General features: G+C 45.9%; 2 protein-coding genes across 2 annotated transcripts in view; one reads left to right on the forward strand and one right to left on the reverse strand.

Annotated features, from left to right (window-relative positions):
• The first annotated feature begins 3,772 nt into the window (after positions 1-3,772).
• Positions 3,773-8,260, forward strand: RASL11B (RAS like family 11 member B). Its single transcript, XM_012441181.3, has 4 exons — positions 3,773-4,117; positions 4,731-4,787; positions 5,911-5,987; positions 6,773-8,260. Exons 1-4 carry the CDS (start codon positions 3,976-3,978, stop codon positions 7,241-7,243), a joined length of 747 nt encoding a protein of 248 aa, XP_012296604.1. The 5' UTR covers positions 3,773-3,975; the 3' UTR covers positions 7,244-8,260.
• Positions 8,261-16,942: 8,682 nt separating this feature from the next.
• Positions 16,943-18,580, reverse strand: part of SCFD2 (sec1 family domain containing 2) — a 435,166-nt gene continuing 433,528 nt past the window's right edge. Inside the window, exon 9 of the mRNA XM_012441117.3 lies at positions 16,943-17,384. Within this exon, the coding sequence (XP_012296540.2) occupies positions 17,292-17,384 (93 nt within the window). The 3' untranslated portion in view covers positions 16,943-17,291. The remainder of the gene's footprint in view (positions 17,385-18,580) is intronic.

Here is an 18,580-nt window from a genome sequence, read left to right on the forward strand (position 1 = left end):
TGGGGAGAGGAACAGCTCATTTGGCTTCCATGTTCCCATGGAGGAAGGGAGCACCATGGCAACTTCTTGAGCTTTTCTCATCAATATGAATGCTCCTCCTTAGAAATCACCAGGGCTCTTCTCTCAGTTCACCCATCAGGAACTATCCTCCTTCTTTGAATTCATTTTCTCAATGTGAGGCTTTTGCTGTATTCACTTATGCTTTCATTTACAATCCACAACTATTTACTGAGCATCTACTGGCTACTGGCAAGTGCTATTCTCTTGGTGAACTAACTCATCTCACCGCCCCCAACCTCTTGCTCAATACTCCCATGTACATACACACACATATATGCACACTGTACACAACACACAAACGTCTCAACTTCTTCGCCACCCTCTCCTTGACTGCCACAGCCCAGGTTTTTAGTCCTAGTTTGTCCTCCTGTAATTCCCGAATTTTCCCTATCAAAGCATTTTCTGACACTGTATTGAAATTGCTCATTCACTTCTGTCTCCCATGCTAAATATAGCTGCAGAGATGGCAAAGGTTGTATCTCTTGTTCGTCACTGTAGATTCAAGGCCTAGCATAATGCCTGGTATACACATAGCCCAGACATCCAATAAATATTTATTGAATTTATATTCTGGTTTTCTAAGGGCTTCCAGGGACTAAATTGTCTGGGCTAAAGCGCTTAAGATCAAAGGAAGTGAGAGAAACTCCAGATGTTGAGGTAAAATTGAGCCTTGGCAAAATACTTCTTTCTTTCCTTCTCAAATCCCTCATGTTTCAATTCCCATCCTCATCTCTTTTAGCTTGACAAAAAATAAAATAAAACTACTTGGGAGGCTGAGGCAGGAGAATTACTTGAACCCGGGAGGCAGAGGTTGCAGTGAGCCGAGGTTGTGCCACTGCACTCCAGCCTGGCGCCTGGTGATGGAGTGAGACTCTGTCTCAAAAATAAAATAAAATAAAATAAAATAAAAAAGAGAGAGAGGGAGAGGGAAAGGGAAAGAGAGAAGTTTAAACCACATAGTAGTATTGCATCATAGGATATCATCTTATTGTGAACCCTCTGGCTATTTTTTTTTCTTCTTTTTTCTTTTTTTTTTTTAAGACAGGTTATTGATGTTTTTAGATTTTGGCTCTGTTCCTTACAGGATATGTAACTTTGGAGGAGTTTTTTTAACCTGAGACTTTGCTCTCTCACTTGCAAAATGGAAGTGTAGTGAATTAAAGATGGCCATGCAGTCTTTGACACCATTTCCATTTAAAGATGGGATCAACGTTCCTACCCCTTGATCTTTAATCTCGGTGGGCTCTGTGACCACTTGACCAATAGAACAAAGTAGACGTGATGCTGTGCCAATTTCTAAGCACAGATCTTAAGAGACTGGCAGTTTCTATTTTGTTTCTTAGACTGCTCCGTGGAAGGGAAGCCTGTTGCCAGGCTGTGAGAGAGCCTGAGCTAGTCCCAGCTGTTCCGCCCATTCCAGCTGACACGCAGACACGTGAGCAAAGATACCATCTTGGATGTCCAGCCTACTTGAGCCTTCAGATGATACCAGCCCCAGCTGCTGTCTGACTGCAACAACCTGAGAGACCTTAGGTAAGTACCCCCTAGCTACGCTTAGTCAACACACAGAACTGCGAGCCACTTTTGGGGTGGTTTACTAAGCAGCAATAGATAACAGCAACTAGAAGTAATGGGAATACCTACCTCACAGGACTGTTATGAAGGTAAAATAAGATTTTTTAATGCAAAACCCCTTGTGGACAACCTAGAATGAAATAAGCCCTCATTATGTATCATCACTTCTCCTGTCTTGTCTCCTTCCTCTTTTTAACTCTGTGAATGCCCCAGAAGGAGAAGTAGGTAGAGTGGAGATGGGCTATCTGCTAGATATTTGGAATTTGAATAGGTCTCTTTTCTTTTCTCCATCTTTCTCTTGCTTCTTTCTTTTCTGTGTTCTTTAAAGCATAGCCAGATCATTTAGATCTAAAATAAGAATACCAAAGCAAGGCTTTGTGTTGCAGACAGAAAAATCACAGGTTTTGTATGGGCTTATGGTAATGAAAATCAAGCCCAAGAAGCTAAAATTATTCAAAGCAAAATTCCCCTTGACAGCTTTTGTCATGTCTGTGTGTGTGTTTGTGTGTGTGTGTGTAGAAAGCCGTTAAACAAATACTTTAGCCTACATAATTATTTTACTATGTAAGCATGATAGAATTGCAGGCTTTTTGGAGGGGAAGGATTTTAAAAGTACATGGTTACCTGTAATTATAGCCTTGCAAAGTTTGATTTTATAGAAGTGACATTCAAGTCTGATTTAAACCATGCAGAAAGACACGGTATACATTGGAAATGCTTTTTCTTTCTGACTCAAATGGCTGTTTTGTTCTAGTGATCGCCCTAGAAGTCCGCCTTTTATTATGTTTATGGTAAGACTGTGTTTCTTTCTAATCATGTGGCCCATCCTAGAGGACTTGCTACCTTGAGATTACCTTTCTATTTCTCCTTGCATTCCTGAAAACACCTAAACCTCTGTAGACAAGAGGTTCATCTCAGAGTCTGAACTGGCTGAGGATCATAAATTCTGTCAAATACCTAGTCAATTAAGTTTAGGTTGGAAGAGGGGGTCAAATGAGATGCCTGATGTGTGGATAAGGACATTGGTTTATTTTATTGCGCATTCTAGCCTTTAATGTGAGTGGGTACAAGCCACAGAATTTGTTGTCATACCCCAGCATTAAAGCCTCTGGGACTAGGTTGAAAGGGGATAAGGACTTGGATGGGGGATGGGGGTGGTTAACTCGCGTCTCTGGTGACATCCTGCCGTCAGTTGCAGCTACAGAATGTTGCTTGCAGGACGAATTTGGTCTGCCGTTGAAGTGTTTCTCGGATGAGACTGTAAGGGACCGGAGCTTGGGATTTTAGGAGTGCAGGGCTCACATCTTCGTTGGCATCAAGCCACTTTCTAAACTCTTGAGGCGTCTTATGACCAGGGCCGAAGTACGGGGCCCCTTCAGTCGTCGTAGCTGGGGTGACTGTTTTCTTTCCATTTCACAGCTCTTGGAGGAGGTGTGAGTGAGTGAGACGCTGGAAAGCTTGTTCTATAATTACTTCTTGATCCGCTTCTGGGCATGCTATGCATACGCCGGACCGTGTGTGTTTGCGTTAGCTTGCGCCGTCGACAAGAGCCAGAGAACGTGAGTCTAGGACAAAACGTGGATGATATTTTTGCTTCAAATGTCACATTTTAGGGAGTCTAAAGATCTTAGGCTGGGGTCTTTGTGGATGATTGCAACTGTAGCCGAATCTATGAGCCGGGATGTGCCCAATCGCTCCAAATTAGAGCGTGGAGCACTAAGCCGGGCAGCAAAGGCCGCTCCCGGCCCGCCCCGAGCAGGCGCCCCACGTGGGGGCTGCAGGGAGTGCCCGCGTGGGCAGCGGCGCCGGCGGAGGCAGGGGTCCGGAACGGCTCTGCGGAGGCTGGGCTCTCTTCCTGGCCCCGCAGCCACAGCATCTGCCCCGTGCTCGCGCGGCGGGACCTACGAGGCGCGCGCCATGGGTTGCACCGCTCCGGCCCACCCGCTGCTCCCCTCGCCCGCCGCCCCTTCTCCCTGCGCCTCACGGGGCTACACACTGGCTCCCGGAGCCCCCGGGGGCGTCGCGCGCGCGGAGCGGCGCCGGGGGCGGGGCCTCGTGCAGAGCGCCCCGGGATTGGCCGCGGGGAGAGGGGGCGGGGCCGGCCGGGGAGAAAACAGCTCGCGCGCCGCCCGGGTGCAGTCTCAGTCCCGCGCCAGAGCCTTGCGGAGTCCCTGCGACTGGCCCCGCCCCGCCCGTACCTGCGCTTATTCATTGTTGTTATTATTATTATTATTTTTTACCGGGGGGCCTCGCAGTCGGGTCCTCCCTGCAGCTCCCGCGCAGCGCGAGCCACCTTCCGCCTCGCAGTCCCTTTCCCCGCGGTGCCCCGCGGCCGAGGCGATGCGCCTCATTCAGAACATGTGCACCATCGCCGAGTACCCCGCGCCGGGCAGCGCCGCCTCCGCCGACTGCTGCCTGGGCGCCGCCGGCCGCCGCCTCGTCAAGATCGCCGTGGTGGGCGCCAGCGGCGTGGGCAAAACAGGTGAGTCCTCGCGCTTAGCCCCGGGGCGGGTCGAGGGCGACCCCGACGGGAGTTGCGGCTGAGCGAAGCGTGGGGAGCGGTGGGAGCTGCAGCCCGACCGCTTGCCGCCTCCCGCCGGGAGGAGCTGCTCCTCGGGAGGGGGCTTAGCCGTGGTCGACCCTCCCGCCTGCTTCCACGGAGGAGGGAAACCGGGATCCAGAATGGTCAGGCGGCTTTCCTGGCAGCACCGGCACCGCCGTGATCAGAACTTTGGGGTGTTTGAGCCTCTGGTAGTGCCTGGCACAGAAAGAGGAGTTAGTGAACCTGGCCCCTCTGGGAGGTCTGGAAGATAAGGAAGACTTGGATGTACTGGAAGGTTTAGGTGTGGCTCAGCCGGGCTCAGAGGAGGGGGTGGGCCCAGTGACCCTTCCAGCTGCACAGAGCCATAATTCACGATGCCTTCTAGCCCCCTCCTCTTTGTCTGGAAGAGGGGTCAAGGAGCTACAGGGTAGGAATTTCACTTGGTGGCCATCTATGGCTTTCTTTGGGAGAGCTGTTTTCCAGGCTGGGGGTAGGGTGGAGAACAATCTAACTTCCAAGTTTAACACTTTTCCTTTCTTTTCCTGACCTGCAGCACTGGTGGTCCGGTTCCTCACCAAACGATTCATCGGTGACTATGAGAGAAATGCAGGTGAGGCGATGCATTTGAGAAAAATTCTGTCCCATTGCAGGAGGACTGCGGTTTCCATTTTCCAGGCAGGTTCTTTCAGTGACAGTCCCGAGCCCGAGGATCCTGCCACTTAAAACTTTCCCCAGTCCTCCAGCCCCCACCCCCCATAACTGCCATCTGGCCTCATTCCATTCCAAGCCCATTCATCATTTTATCAAGTGCCTGAAAGTATTCCCCTTGGTATGTTTTAACTATAGGGACCCCAGTTGGAAGCACCCTTTGTAGACAAGAACCTCTCCCTTCAAAACACTCCTGCAAAAGTCATAAAAAAAGATGGCCAGCTCCTCCCCCCACCCCTCTCCTTCTCTGCTGGCTGCCTTTCAGAGATGACCTTTTAAAGCAAAGGCCAAAGGAGAGCAGTTGTAAACCTAAAGTTCTCCTTTCTTAACAAAGACAAATAACTGGATGGTAGAATTTTAGGAGGAGAATTCCTGAATAAATGAGAGGACACAGTTTTCAATCCCTGTGATTAAGAATAGCCACTGGGGAGGGCTTAAAAGCTTTCTACCTATACTCTGTTAGCAAATTGCTTAAATCTGTAGACCATATGAGTATCTGTGGGGGATTATGTGAAACGAGTTGTATAAGCCATCCCAAGATAAGACACGGCAGCCTTCTGCTTCGATGTAGAGCTGATTATCATTATGTCACATTTTTATTCCGACTGATAACGCTGGCTGACTGTTTACTAACAGTATTTGTCTAGCAAGTCATTATATCGAACTGTCAAAATACAAAGTTATAGTCAAAGAATGATCAAGTACTCAAGAAAACAGAAACCTCACATAGGCTGAGCAAGATAATTTGCATCAAGGGAGTACTCTAAAAATGGAAGCTTTGTTTAAAATTAGATCAATGAGTTTTCAAAAACTTGCAAACTTTGCCCTGGTTTTAGTAAATCTAACATAGGGTTGAACTTGCTGTTGTTTAAAAAAAAAAATCTTCAGCCCACTAAATAGAAATAAACTATAGCTTTCAAGTGTGCATTTTTGTGTTGTGCATTTTTTTCTAACTTAAAAAACTCACAATGTTTTAAAAGTTTTACAAGAAGGAAGCACATAGTCTTTTGTCTTTGCCTTCATAGGTAACCTCTATACCAGACAAGTTCAAATAGAAGGCGAAACCCTGGCTATTCAGGTTCAAGACACTCCAGGTATTCAGGTGAGAAGCTCTGAGACTCTGGGTGAAAGGGGAGCCTTCCTGGCTGTGGAATCATTCACTTTTTCTCAAAGTTCCTCACCCTGCAGGAGCAGAGAATTTTGGGGCATCACATCTAGACTTTTACATGTTGTTTGACAACTCAATTGTATCTGGCTGTTGGTCAGTCTTAGTGTGGTTTAGTTTGGGAGATTTGGCTAAGGGGCAGAAATCTTCCTTTAGAAGGATTCAACACAGCCAGAAAGCCCAAACGAGATGCAGTTGGAATTCGCGTTTTCCTTGCTATGGTTAAAAGGTTCAATTTTAATAGATGTGTCTTTGGCATGAAAAACCAAGCTCCTGGGTATAGTCTGCAAATACTTGGAATCTCTTTTATACTGTGGAAAGTTGCTCTATAGACAAAAGCTCCATGCTAGGGTTTTTTCCCCCGCCTCCTGAACTGGGCAGTTATCCAGGTTTAAATGCTTCCAGCTCCTATCTTTACTTCCCCAGACTTACTGTCTAGCCAGTTAATTTCCCATTTTGTGAAACTACAAAGTCTCTCTGCATGGAGTTCTCTGCAGGTCAATTTTCCACTTGAGTGTGGTGAGCTGCACTGTTATTTATTCCAACTCTGTGCAGCTGGATCAACATATTGTCAAGAAAGCCAAAGTGTGTGGGATAGAACTTGTTTATGGCCCGCAACCTGGCCTTACCATGAAGGGCTCTTTTGAATTTGATATCCACCTAAGCCCAGGCTCTTTGCACCACTGGCCAGCATTCACCTTGCCATCACCCCTCTCTTTCAGGTCCATGAGAACAGCCTGAGCTGCAGCGAACAGCTGAATAGATGCATTCGTTGGGCAGATGCTGTGGTGATCGTTTTCTCCATCACTGACTACAAGAGCTATGAACTCATCAGCCAGCTCCACCAGCACGTGCAGCAGCTACACCTGGGCACCCGGCTACCTGTGGTGGTTGTGGCCAACAAAGCTGACCTGTTGCACATCAAACAGGTTGACCCTCAGCTTGGACTGCAGCTGGCTGGCATGCTAGGCTGCTCATTCTATGAAGTGTCCGTCAGTGAAAATTATAATGACGTCTACAGCGCCTTCCATGTCCTCTGCAAAGAGGTCAGTCACAAACAGCAGCCTAGCAGCACACCGGAGAAGCGAAGAACCTCCCTCATTCCCAGGCCCAAGTCACCCAACATGCAGGACCTGAAGAGGAGGTTTAAGCAAGCTCTCTCTGCCAAAGTAAGGACTGTCACCTCCGTCTGAAGCAGGAGGAGCACTCAGGGGGGTTTGGTCTTCCCAGGAAGAGGGCCTGAGGTTTTCCCAGTGCAGGAACGTTGAATATTGACAGTGATTCCTGGTTCCAGAAAGGGCTGGAGCAGAAGGACCAAGAGGGCCTATAGAACTGCTACAGAAAATGAAGTGTTGTTCTGAGCAGGGGGGCAGGATTGATGAGGCTTGAGGGAGCCCACCAAGCCACTCTCTGAATATGTGAAATGTACTCTGTGTCTTTTCCTTTGGAGTGGGGAGGAGGCATAATTGCTTTGGTTTCTGCTTTCAACTACCTTGTAAATGGTGGTCCGTTGCAGTTTCACCAAATGTATTGATGTGATTTATGGTGGGAATGAAACAAATGAAGCATTGATAGGCTTTCTTTTTCCCCCTTCTTTCTCTTTTCTTCTTTCTTTTCCTTTTTTTCTCTCCTAAGAGGAAGAATTGCCTTTCTCTTACCAGTACGATTTGTAGCTCTGGAACATTATTCTTAGAGAATGCCTTTCTAACCTGAAGGATACCCAGATTGCTTTCTTTACGAACAAGATGGAAAATCTTCTGCCCCTCAAAAAAGGGTCAAGTTTATGGGCCAGAATATTCTGTGTACCAGACATCAGTAAGCTCGCATGGGTTGCAGGAAAGAGATGGTTCCCTCTCACAGGATGAGTGTGTTTAGTTGGGTGTGCGTCAAGTGGCCGTGAACTTCACACTCTTCAGGCTTTGTATAGCTTTTTTTGTTTTTAACTGTTCCATCAGGAAAAAAATGTGTCCGTTGACTTTGGTGTGACTTGTGTAAATGGTTCATGGCAATGACGTTGGGTTGCTTCCTGGGCCTGGCTGAGTCGTGCCGAAGGGTGGCTGAAAGATGAAAACACTCTCTTACAGCAAGTGAACACATGCAGCGGCTACCTGCCAGATCCCCTCCACAGATGCACTTTAAAAAGCCACTCATGCTTTGGCTTAAACTGTAATTAATTTATTTTATGTACAATAAATCTCATTTTCAAAAGAGCAGTCGTCTGATCTTGATCTCTATTGAAATGTTAACCTTCTGCCCTTTAGACAAAGTATGACCTGGTATCCTGTGATTACTGGGCACGTTGAATCTGGCATTGTGCCTTCCAGGGGTTATCTCTCAAGGTTCACAACAAATCCAAGGAGGTGCATTCTAGTATTATCCCCATTATACAGATGAGGAAACAGGCTTGTAGAACAAGATCAGTAACTTACCAAGGCCACAGCCTGGGAGCCTTGTAAATTGTAATTTGCTGCTTTATATTCCAGAGCAGCTTATTTCCTCTTTACTAACTTCATGGTCTCCCAGGTATAACTAAGTCAGATGTCTGGCTCAACATATTCAGCATGGCCTCGAGGGTATTCATGCTTGGACACTAAGATGACTAAGACACATGCTTCGTTTGGCAGACCTCTTCTTTGGGTATGCTGCTTTCAGGAGATGCACTTTATTCTCACTGTAGAAGTCTGCAGTCACGGATCTGGGCTGTGAAATCAGGAGCCAGTCCCATGGCGCTTTGCCGCACGTGTCTCACTAATGCTGCCACCTCTCTCATCAGTGCCACCTGGGCCTGGAAGATCTTTCCTGCAATCTAAGTGAGCCACCATCTACAGGGGCAAATGATCACAGCTGACATTTCTTTGAGTAGTGCTTTCACATACCTGATCTCATGTAAGGCCCAGGAGAATCCAGGAGAATACTGTGGGGTATTGACACCATTTTACAGATGAGGAAGACAGGCTCTGTTTTGAGCGATGGCTTCAGTTTCACACAAAGGAGCTAAATGAGTGCCACCTGCCTATATTTACTGTTCTCTAGTCCTTTATATAGTCCTTTAGAGCATTTCATAGGTAAGACACTGCTGCATGCGCGGGGTGATGGGGCCACCGTGAGCAGCCATTGAGGGCTATAGCAGTGTTCCCACAGGGTACAAATCCTGATGGCTGACAGAGCTTCCAGGGATGCCCCAAACCTTCCTAATATGCAAGGTAACTTTCTATACTTTCAGCCTAACCTCATCTCTGAGAAGGGTTTGTGTGTTGGGGGTAGGCAGGGAAATGGAACTAACATGGGACTAATAACATCTCCGTTCAAAGGCAAGTATCTCTAACTGGATTCTATTCACTTTTATTTCTATTCAGCCTACATGGTTGTGTTAACAACGTCCAGTGAGCGAGAGGTTGATCTTTATATACTTACTGAAAGTCCCTTCCCCACATTCTGGAATTAAATAAGTTTTCCTGTGGGTGGCTTTATGCTCCATTTTGGTGATCACTGCCACCGCCCCCTTTCCTTCTAAGGCTTCCAGGCTGCAGGGCTCTGGCAGGTCTCGTCTGCTCCCTTGCTGAGCTGTGAGCTCCACCCTGCCTTCTCCCTTCCAGGCCCCTGCACTAGCGATTGCCCCTCACTTCATCACCCCTGCACTGGACTCAGTCTCTCCTACTGCACCTTAAGACAGGTTGGAAGGGGGCTCGGAGCTCTGGTCCACCCAGGGGGATAAAGTGGCTTGTGCGAGGCCACTCTAGGAGAAGAGAGTGAGAGAGAGACAGAGACAGAGAGAGACACACACAGGGACAGAGAGTTGCAGCTGGAAATCACTCAAGTCCCCGTTCTGTCCACTCTCTCAGGCAGACTTGTCTATTTATAGTTCTGGAAGACATTTTTCTCTCTTCTAATCAATCTAGCTTTATGTTTTATTACTTTTGCTCATCTTTTTCCTTGTTGGTTCACTCTTCACTGAATCCTTGTTTTTGTTTCTTTTGTTTTAAAATTTATGATCTACCACCTGCTGGCTCTGAGATCCGACCCTCTCCACCTAGGTAGGGGAATACCTCCTTTGCCACCTGGGAAAGGGAAGGCAGGGATGTGTATGTGTCTGGGGTGCAGGGGAGCAGAGAAAGGGAAGGAGTCAGAATTTACTGAACATTTACAACATGAAAGATTCTACGTTATCCTTGTTCATCTTTTGGAGAATCCTGTACAGAAGGGTAATGATATTGTTTCCATTTTAAAGATGTAGAAACTGAGGCACAGAGAAATTAAATTTACCTGCTTAAGGCCACGTTGGTTATAACAATTATTGTTGCTCTTTATGGAAAATCTGTGTGTCAGACCCCATAGGAGGGTGTCTGAAATAACTGGTGTTTGCCGTGATATCTCCACAATCCATCTTTAGTTTCCTCTTTGGAAAAGCAAAAGAAAGGCTGAGAAGGAGTAAGTGGCTGGCCCAGGCCCTAGATGGCTGATGCAGGACTCCACTCCACTCCAGGGCTCCACTCCACTCCACGCCCGTCTGATGCCTAAGCGCTGGGTTGATGGCTCAGCAGAGCCCCACCTCAGAGCCCTCCTTCCCTCCCCTGGCCGGGTCTCCTGTCTTGCTGTTCTCATCTCCCCTTTGCTGCCGTGGGCTCCTGGCTCCCGCCGGGCTCCAGGCCCCCCCAGCTGCCACAACACATCTGCTGTTGCCATCAGCCAGCTGCTCACTGGCCTCCAGCCCCGCTCAGTCATAAAGAAGTCCAAGCTGGGAGCAGGAGGGGCGTGCAGCCCGGCTGTCTCAGAACCTAACCCACTTCTGTCATGATGTCTGGCTTTTGAGTTTCCTCCCTTGCCTCAAATCAAAAACATCTGCAACACTCTGCAGCCTGCCTGGCGCTGCGTGGTGTGCAGAGATGGCTCAACCCTCAAAGTCTTCCTGGCTGCTCCTGGCTCCAGCACTTACCAGGCGCCACAGATCCGGGTTCCCCTGCCCAGCCAGCTCTTAACCCCAGGTTTAGGAGCCATGGGTGGATTTATGGTGAGCCCCTCGCTTTGGTGAAAAATGAAATTTTGACATTCATCTTATACTCCAAGAGTGAGAAAACAAATGTGTTTTCTGGGCAAATGAATAAGCTTGTAGGCAAATCCCTCAAAAATGAGCAGCTGATAATCTCTGGAGCTACCTCTGCACCCAGGGGAAATGGGCACTGTCTCTGTGGATAACTCAAGACAGGTCCCTTGGGGATGTCCCAGGAGGAATTAGAGAACTTGTCTGGTTATAATAACTAATCCAGGAAAACCGGTGTTGCACATATTCCCTTTCAAGTCTAAAGATAGATGGTTCCAGAAAGTTTTTAGTATCCTCATTACTCTCCTGACTTTGAGATGAGAACAGGATTAGGGTTGTTACTCATTGTGGCAAGATCCCAGCCACCACCCTCCAAGCTTCCCTCTCAAATAGCTTTCAGACCCTCCATCATCTGGTTTTGTCTTTTTAAATTCCTTTTAAGACAGAGACGGAGTCTCTCGATGTTTCTTGGGCTGGACAGCAGACGTTTGTTAATACTGGATTATTTGCTGTTGAGATTCTGTTTCTGGTAACCAGGGTAAAATAAATAATAGCGACCTTGGGGGGAGTTTGATGGAATTCTTTGTTATTGGGATCCCATTGTAATGGAGGGGTGGCATAAACAGAGCCATCTGTATAGGCCCTGGCCCGCTGGGGACGGCTCTTGGCTGATGTAGCCTGGAGCGCTTCCAAGCACTTGGCCATGCCCGCTATGTCTGCCCTGAGGTTGACTCCAGAAGAGGGTTTACAAAGGCAGAAGTCAATTGCTACAAAGTATTTACACTTCTATCAGTTGTGTTTATAAGGAGTGTGGCCCGTGAGGTCCCTGGCAGAGGGTTTGCATTTGTATGTGCTTTGCTTGTTTAGGTGATACACACTCCGACCCAGGCCCCGGACAGGGGAAACCAGTCCTACCACTCAGCTCAGCCTTTTAAGTCACCTTCAGGTGGCTGACAGCTGCTGGATCCCTGTAGAATGAATACATCTGGAGAGGTGGAAATGGGAAATCAGCAAATCCGTTTCAGAATCTGCATGACTTTGTGGTTAACATTAGTGATGGAGAAAGTTCTATCAGAGACATACGGCCCTGCATGAGCAATCATCAGACACTTATTACTGATAAAGTCTTATGTCCTCTGAATGAGCTTACCATGTGCCATGTTCCAAATGCATTACACATATTAACTCTTTTAATTCTTCCCAAACCCAATGTGTCAGGTCCTATTGTTATCCAACTGCATGATCAGTGAAGACCAGGAGAGGTGGACTACGAAGTGGAAGAGGTGGGATTGGAATCCAGCCAAAGGATTGGACTCCTGACCTCTGGGCTATGCTATCTTGGATCCATGTTGGACCGAGGTGTTATTCCTCCTCCAATTTCTCATCTCCTTATAGACCCCAGGAGTGCCTCCAAATTTCCTCTTCATTTAGTAGTATTCTCCTGTTGACGTTTTATTGTTTTGCAAGGTAGCTTCCTTGGTGTCCTCAGTGTGAAAACCCACATTCCTTGAGAGTCACATGCCGGCCACTGTGTTAGGAATAGCTCCATAGCAACCCTCCCATGAGGTAGGTGCCACAGTTATCATCTCTTACAGACACAGACATTGAAGCTTGGAGAGATCCACAGTGCTTGGAGGGGCAGAACTGGGACTCAGGCCAAGAGAAGGCTTCAGAGCCCTGTCCTGCACGCTTCCCCCTCCCGGGGGTGGAATGCGTGGCTTGTTTCTCCTCCAGCGCCTCCCATGCTAAGAAGTGTGCACGACAGCAGGGCAGCAGCGGGGAGGTTCTGGGAGACTCCGTCATGGTGACAATCCTCCTTCTCCCAAGCTCCCCTCTTTTTCCTTATTTGTTGGAGGCCCTTTGTAGGATTTATACTACATGTCTATTATGTTCCTGGTTTTTAATCAAGGAGCAGTGTAAGTCCTGTGCCTCCTGCTTCATCTTAACCCAAACTCTGGTCACCAAAAAATTCTTCCAGCTCACCTTTCCTCCAAAGCCATCCACCACTTGACCTCCTGCCTGGCTCAGCTCCCCTAGCCAGCCTCCAGAGAAGAAAAAGATGACCATAAGCCAAACTTCTGACGCTTCTCCCACACTCACAGACTGCCTCTGACCATACTAATGACAGTATGGGGAGCATTTTCAGGACATAAGAACTGCTGAGTAACATTTAAAATCAATACCTTACCCCTTTTATCATTTCAGATTAGAAGCTTTTGAATACATTTTTTAAACAAAAAATTTATTTATAAAAATACAGTTTTCTGCTATGGTCAATTAAAGTCATGAAAGTAATATACAAATACACGTTGGCTCAAAAAAAAAAAAAAACAATAATACAGAAGTATACTGAGGGTGACACTCTTCCTTCTCTTAGCCGTCCCATTCAATATTCCTTCCCAGAGGTAACCATTATATATGTGTTTCCAGAAAGTTTCTTTGGCATGTAGACATGTAGTTTACAGCTTAGGCTTCAACAGATGCTCACGTTGGGCCTGAGCATCAGAGAAGAGCCAGCTACTCATTCTGAGTGCCACAGAGTCAGGGACGAGTCTTGTTCATTCACCCCAGTGGCCCAGAACCTAGCACAGTGCCTGGAACACAGCAGGTGGTCAGTCAATCTTTAGGAATGAATGAATGAAGGGATACAGATTTGAGTTACAGAACGGGTTACTTTTCTTTTTTTTTTGAAAGAAAGAAAGAAAAAAAAGAATGAAGAAGAGGAAGAAAAAGGAAGAGAAAGAGAGAGAGAATGGGAGTATTGCTTTCTTGCCAGGGCTAGAATGCAGTTTAGTAATGGGTATTGAAAACCTCTTTTATACCAATAATTATACTTAATGATGTAGACAGGAAGGAATAAGGGAAGAAAATAACAAACAAGCAGCCAACCAATATTTCATTTAAACCTATGAAATGCTATGCGATTACTGAGGAGTGACTTACTTCCAATTATGTAGTCACTTTTGGAATAGGTGTGAGGTGGTAATGTATGTTTTATGTATTTGAAGTGGAGAGTTCTATAAATGTTTATTAAGTTTACTTGTTCCGGGTCTGAGTTCAAGTCCTGGATGTCCTTGTTAATTTTCTGTCTCGTTGATCTATAGAATCGTTAGCTCTTCTTGTTACATTGATCCTTTGGCCATTATGTAATGTCCTTCTTTGCCTCTTTTGATCTTTGTTGCTTTAAAGTCTACTTTATCAGAGGCGAGAATTGCATCTCCTGCTTTTTGTTTATTTGTTTATTTTTACTCTCTGTTTGGTTGGTAAATCATCCTCCTTCTCTTTGTTTTGAGTCTTTGTGTATCGTTGCATGTGAGATGGGTCTGGATGCAGCATACTGATGGGTTTCAGCTTTTTATCCAATTAGAATATATATAAGTTTAATACTGGCATTTGATGCTAGCTGGCTGTTTTGCCCATTAGTTAGTGTAAATTTTTCATTGTGTTAATGCTCTTTGCTTTTTGATATATTTTTGGAAAGGCTGATATTGGTTGTTCCTTTATATGTATAGTGCTTCTTTCAGAAGCTCTTGTAAAGCAGGCCTGGTGGTGGTGAACTCTCTAAGTACTTGTTTGTTCGCAAAAGATTTAATTTTTCCTTTGCTTATAAAGCTTAGTTTGGCTGGATAGGAAATTCTGGGTTGAAAGTTCTTTTCTTTAAGGATGTTAAATATTGGTCCCCACTCTTTTCTGGCTTGTAGGGTTTCTGCTGAGAGATCTGCTGTAAGTCTGATAGGTTTCCCTTTATGGGTAACCTGACCTTTCTCTCTGGCTGCCCTTAGTATTTTCTCCTTCATTTCAACCCTAATAAATCTGGCGATTATATGCCTTGGGGTTGGTCTTCTTGAAGACTATCTTTGTGGTGTTCTCTGTATTACCTGGAGTTGAATATTACCCTGCCTTGCTAGGTTGGGAAAGTTTTCCTGAATGATATCCTGAAGAGTATTTTCCAACTTGGATTCATTCTCTTCGTCACATTCAGGTACACCTATCAAACGTAAATTAGGTCTTTTCACATAGTCCCATATTTCCTGGAGACTTTGCTCATTCCTTTTTATGCTTTTTTCTCCAATCTTGTCTTCTCATTTCGTTTCACTGAGCTGGTCCTCGACTTCTGATATCCTTTCTTCTGCTTGATCAATTTGACTGTTTAAACTTGTGCATACTTCGCAAAGTTCTTGTGTTGTGTTTTTCTGCTCCATCAATTCACTTATATTCCTCTCTAAATTGTCTATTCTCGTTAACATTTCGTCAAACTTTTTTCAAGGTTCTTAGTTTCTTTGCATTGGGTTAGAACAAGTTCTTTTAATTCACAGAAGTTTCTTATCACCCACGTTTTGAAAGCTGCTTCTGTTATTGGAACACACTCGTTCTTCATTAAGCCTTGTTCCGTTACTGATGAGGAATTGCGATCCCCTGTAGAGGGAGAGGCATTCTGATTTTGAGTATTCTCTGCCTTTTTAGGCTGGTTTCTTCCCTTCATTATATATTTATCCCTCTGTTGTCTTTGTAATTACCAACTTTCTAACTAGGTCTCTGAGTGGACGTCCAACTTGTTGATTCCCAGCGTGGAAATCTGAGCAATCCACTGTGCCGGACAAAACAGCGGTGTTAAGATTGATGGTGCTTTTCTGCCCGGGAATCTCCAGACTCTGCACCAAGAACTGCCGTGCTGAGGTGCCAGTAAAACCGCCGCGCCGGCCACAAGAGTCGCCCTGGTGACCCGGGGGGTTCCTCCGCTGGGAATCTCTTGGTCTGTGAGCAACAAATATTCGTCTGAAAGTGTGGCGTCCTCTTGTTCTCTGTGCTTTCACTGGGAGTTACGAGCCCGAGCTGCTACTGATCAGCCATCTTGGATCTCTCTCCCAGGTTACTTTTCATTTTTTTGTTTTAGAAAAGAATCATCTCTGCTTGAACATTTCTTATGGATGGTTACCATTTCCTTCCTTATTCAAATTCAATACTTTAAGATCAGTAGAATGAAAAAAGCACCTGAGGTCTCCTCTTGAAAGAATTGATATTGTGTGGAAAACATACTTAAGCAAGAAAAAGCATGTCTGTGTCTACAAAAGTCCTGCTCTGATTACATCTCAAAACAGTCTCCGACTTCACAGTTCTTTCAGAAAATGACAGTGTTTTGTAGAGAGGTAAATTCAGAGACATGTGAGTGTTTGGTTTACATTTTATTTTCTCTACCTGTTTAATCCACAATAAAAACCTTTTCAGTTTTGTCTCTTTATTACCAACATGGATCCCAGAAACTTCCATCGACTGTACACCTACAAATGTGTGAGTTGCAAGAGGTTCATTTTTCTCCTGGAGTTCTTACGTAATTTCACTAGGTGGGTCTATGTTTTTCTGCTATGGTCAGATGGAAAACTTACACTTACAGAAAAGAAAGCTTTATATTTCAATAAAAACTCATACTCACAAAGTCCACAGGGGTTGCTGTTACAATTCAGACTCCCTGGGACCAGATATCTTGTGTTGGAGCCTTTCTTTGGAGGGGAGGAAACCTTTTATACACAGATAGCCCTCCAATCAATCTCCTTCCCACTCCAGTTCCAAGTAGCCTGGCAGACCTGCCCAGTGGGCCAGCTGGAACAATGCAGTCCTTTGTTATGGCAGGATGATTTGCAACACACGCAGGCTACCAGCACTGTCCCAGACACTACCCCTTCTTTCTGTGCCTTTTCAGAAACGTTTCGGAGCAAGAGAGAAACAAAGCCTCAGATCCTATTTGCAATGTTCCCTTCTCAGCTATATAATCCTAAGGAACACCAAACTTTCCTCACATTCATAATTCTAAAGCATGTCTAACTTCTCGAGCAACTTCAAATTAAAAGAGTTGTAATGTACCAACACGTGCCAACAGGCTTTTATTTAGAATTAATGAACTTGTAGGTGGAATCAGGAAGATCACAGAGGGTTAAGGATAAATGGAAATGATCACTAATTAGACTAGCTGAAAGACAGATTGTCACCTTCAGGAAAATAAAAAAACCTTTTTTTTTTTTTTTTTAAGAATGACAGCAATCCAAGCAAAGTACCTCACTGTGTAGGTATCAAGACCCTTCAGGCAGAATTCTGTCATACTTGCAATCAGTGACAGGGACTCTGGTTGTGGAGGAGTATTTGGAATGGTGGCAGAAAACCGTATTGGCATTTCCAGCTTGAGTAGGTCTGATCTTCTTAACGGATGCTTAGAAGCCAAGGTCTGGATGCAGTCGGTCAGTTGCAAATAACAGCTCAGGAATGTTAAGTGGCTTCAGGAGTCGTGTGGACAGCACGATTACCTAACAACAGGAGAGGGCAAACACACCACAGGCAATTAGGGGGGCCAATCTCAGGGTACTGGATGATGAGAAATAGAATGTAACAAATGTCTTTGGGGGAAGAGTATGGAGCTCTGTGGAGGAAAGGCAGAAGGCAGCCAGTTGAATGGCAGGATCTGGCGCTAGTGCCCTGCCTGGAAGGAGGGGGGCCCAGTCTGGGAGAGATGGCCTGTGGGACAGCTGGCCTGTGTCTACTGAACCTTTAGCCAATGGGCCGCTCAGGATGGCTGAGACTGACACTAAGTGCATTTGAGAGGCAGAGCCCAGCCACTACCATGCTGTTAAATTGAACTGACTCATACTTTCGCTTTGTAATGCAGTAATTTGACCTCAATATCAAGGCTTCTCCCCCTTTCAGGGAGCCTTTGCTCCTCCAGGGAGCATGAGAAGGCACACCCAAGAGGTGGATGCCGTTAGTGATGATGGTAATTGTTAGTTTCCTAGTACCACAAACGGGTGGCTTAAACAATGGAAACTTACTGTCTCATAGTTCTGGAGGTTAGAAGTCCAGGATAGGGTTGGCACCTTCCAAGGGCTGCGAGGGAGGACCTGTTCCGTGCCTTCGTCCTAGCTACCCTGAGCCTTCACATTGTCTCTCCCTATGCATGTCTGTTGCTGTGTCCAAATTTCCCCTTCTTATACACACTCAGTCATACTGGATTACGGCCCACATTAAAGACCCCATTTGAACTTGACCATCTGCAAAGATCCTATTTCCAAGTAAGGTCATATTCACAGGTACCAGTGGGGAGGTTAGGACTGCAACATAGTTTAAAGGGGACACACTTCAACCATAACAATGATGATATAACTAATACTTGTAATTTTTCTGATGTGCCCGGTTCTTAGGACTATCTCATTTAATATCCATTTGATCCTGATATCGAGCTTATGAAATAGGCACATTTATTCTTCCTGCTTTGCAGATGAAGAAAATAAAGTACAGAAAGGCTCAGCAACTTGTACAAAAACACACATACAGTCAGCAGCTGAGTCAGGATCCCAGTGCAGGCGGGCTGGCCCCAGCGCCCCCGTGCCTCCCTTTCCTGCCATCAAGGGCCCTAGGCCCTTGACTCCCTTACTCCACATGCACCTTTGGGCTCCTCTGGCTTCTTTCATGGTGACCCTTTCTGCTTCCTTCAGTCTAGATTTTATTC

The sequence above is a fragment of the Aotus nancymaae genome, unplaced genomic scaffold, assembly GCF_030222135.1.
Source record: "Aotus nancymaae isolate 86718 unplaced genomic scaffold, 86718_ANA_hifiasm-v0.15.2.pri h1tg000006l, whole genome shotgun sequence".
NCBI lineage: Eukaryota > Metazoa > Chordata > Mammalia > Primates > Aotidae > Aotus > Aotus nancymaae.

What these genes read in the sequence shown, in the direction of transcription:
- RASL11B (XM_012441181.3), top strand. Translation starts at nt 3,976, where the DNA reads ATGCGCCTCATTCAGAACATGTGCACCATCGCCGAGTACCCCGCGCCG. An exon ending in CAGCGGCGTGGGCAAAACAG is followed by an intron (nt 4,118 to 4,730) that starts GTGAGTCCTCGC and finishes CCTGACCTGCAG; the next exon opens with CACTGGTGGTCCGGTTCCTC. An exon ending in TGACTATGAGAGAAATGCAG is followed by an intron (nt 4,788 to 5,910) that starts GTGAGGCGATGC and finishes TTGCCTTCATAG; the next exon opens with GTAACCTCTATACCAGACAA.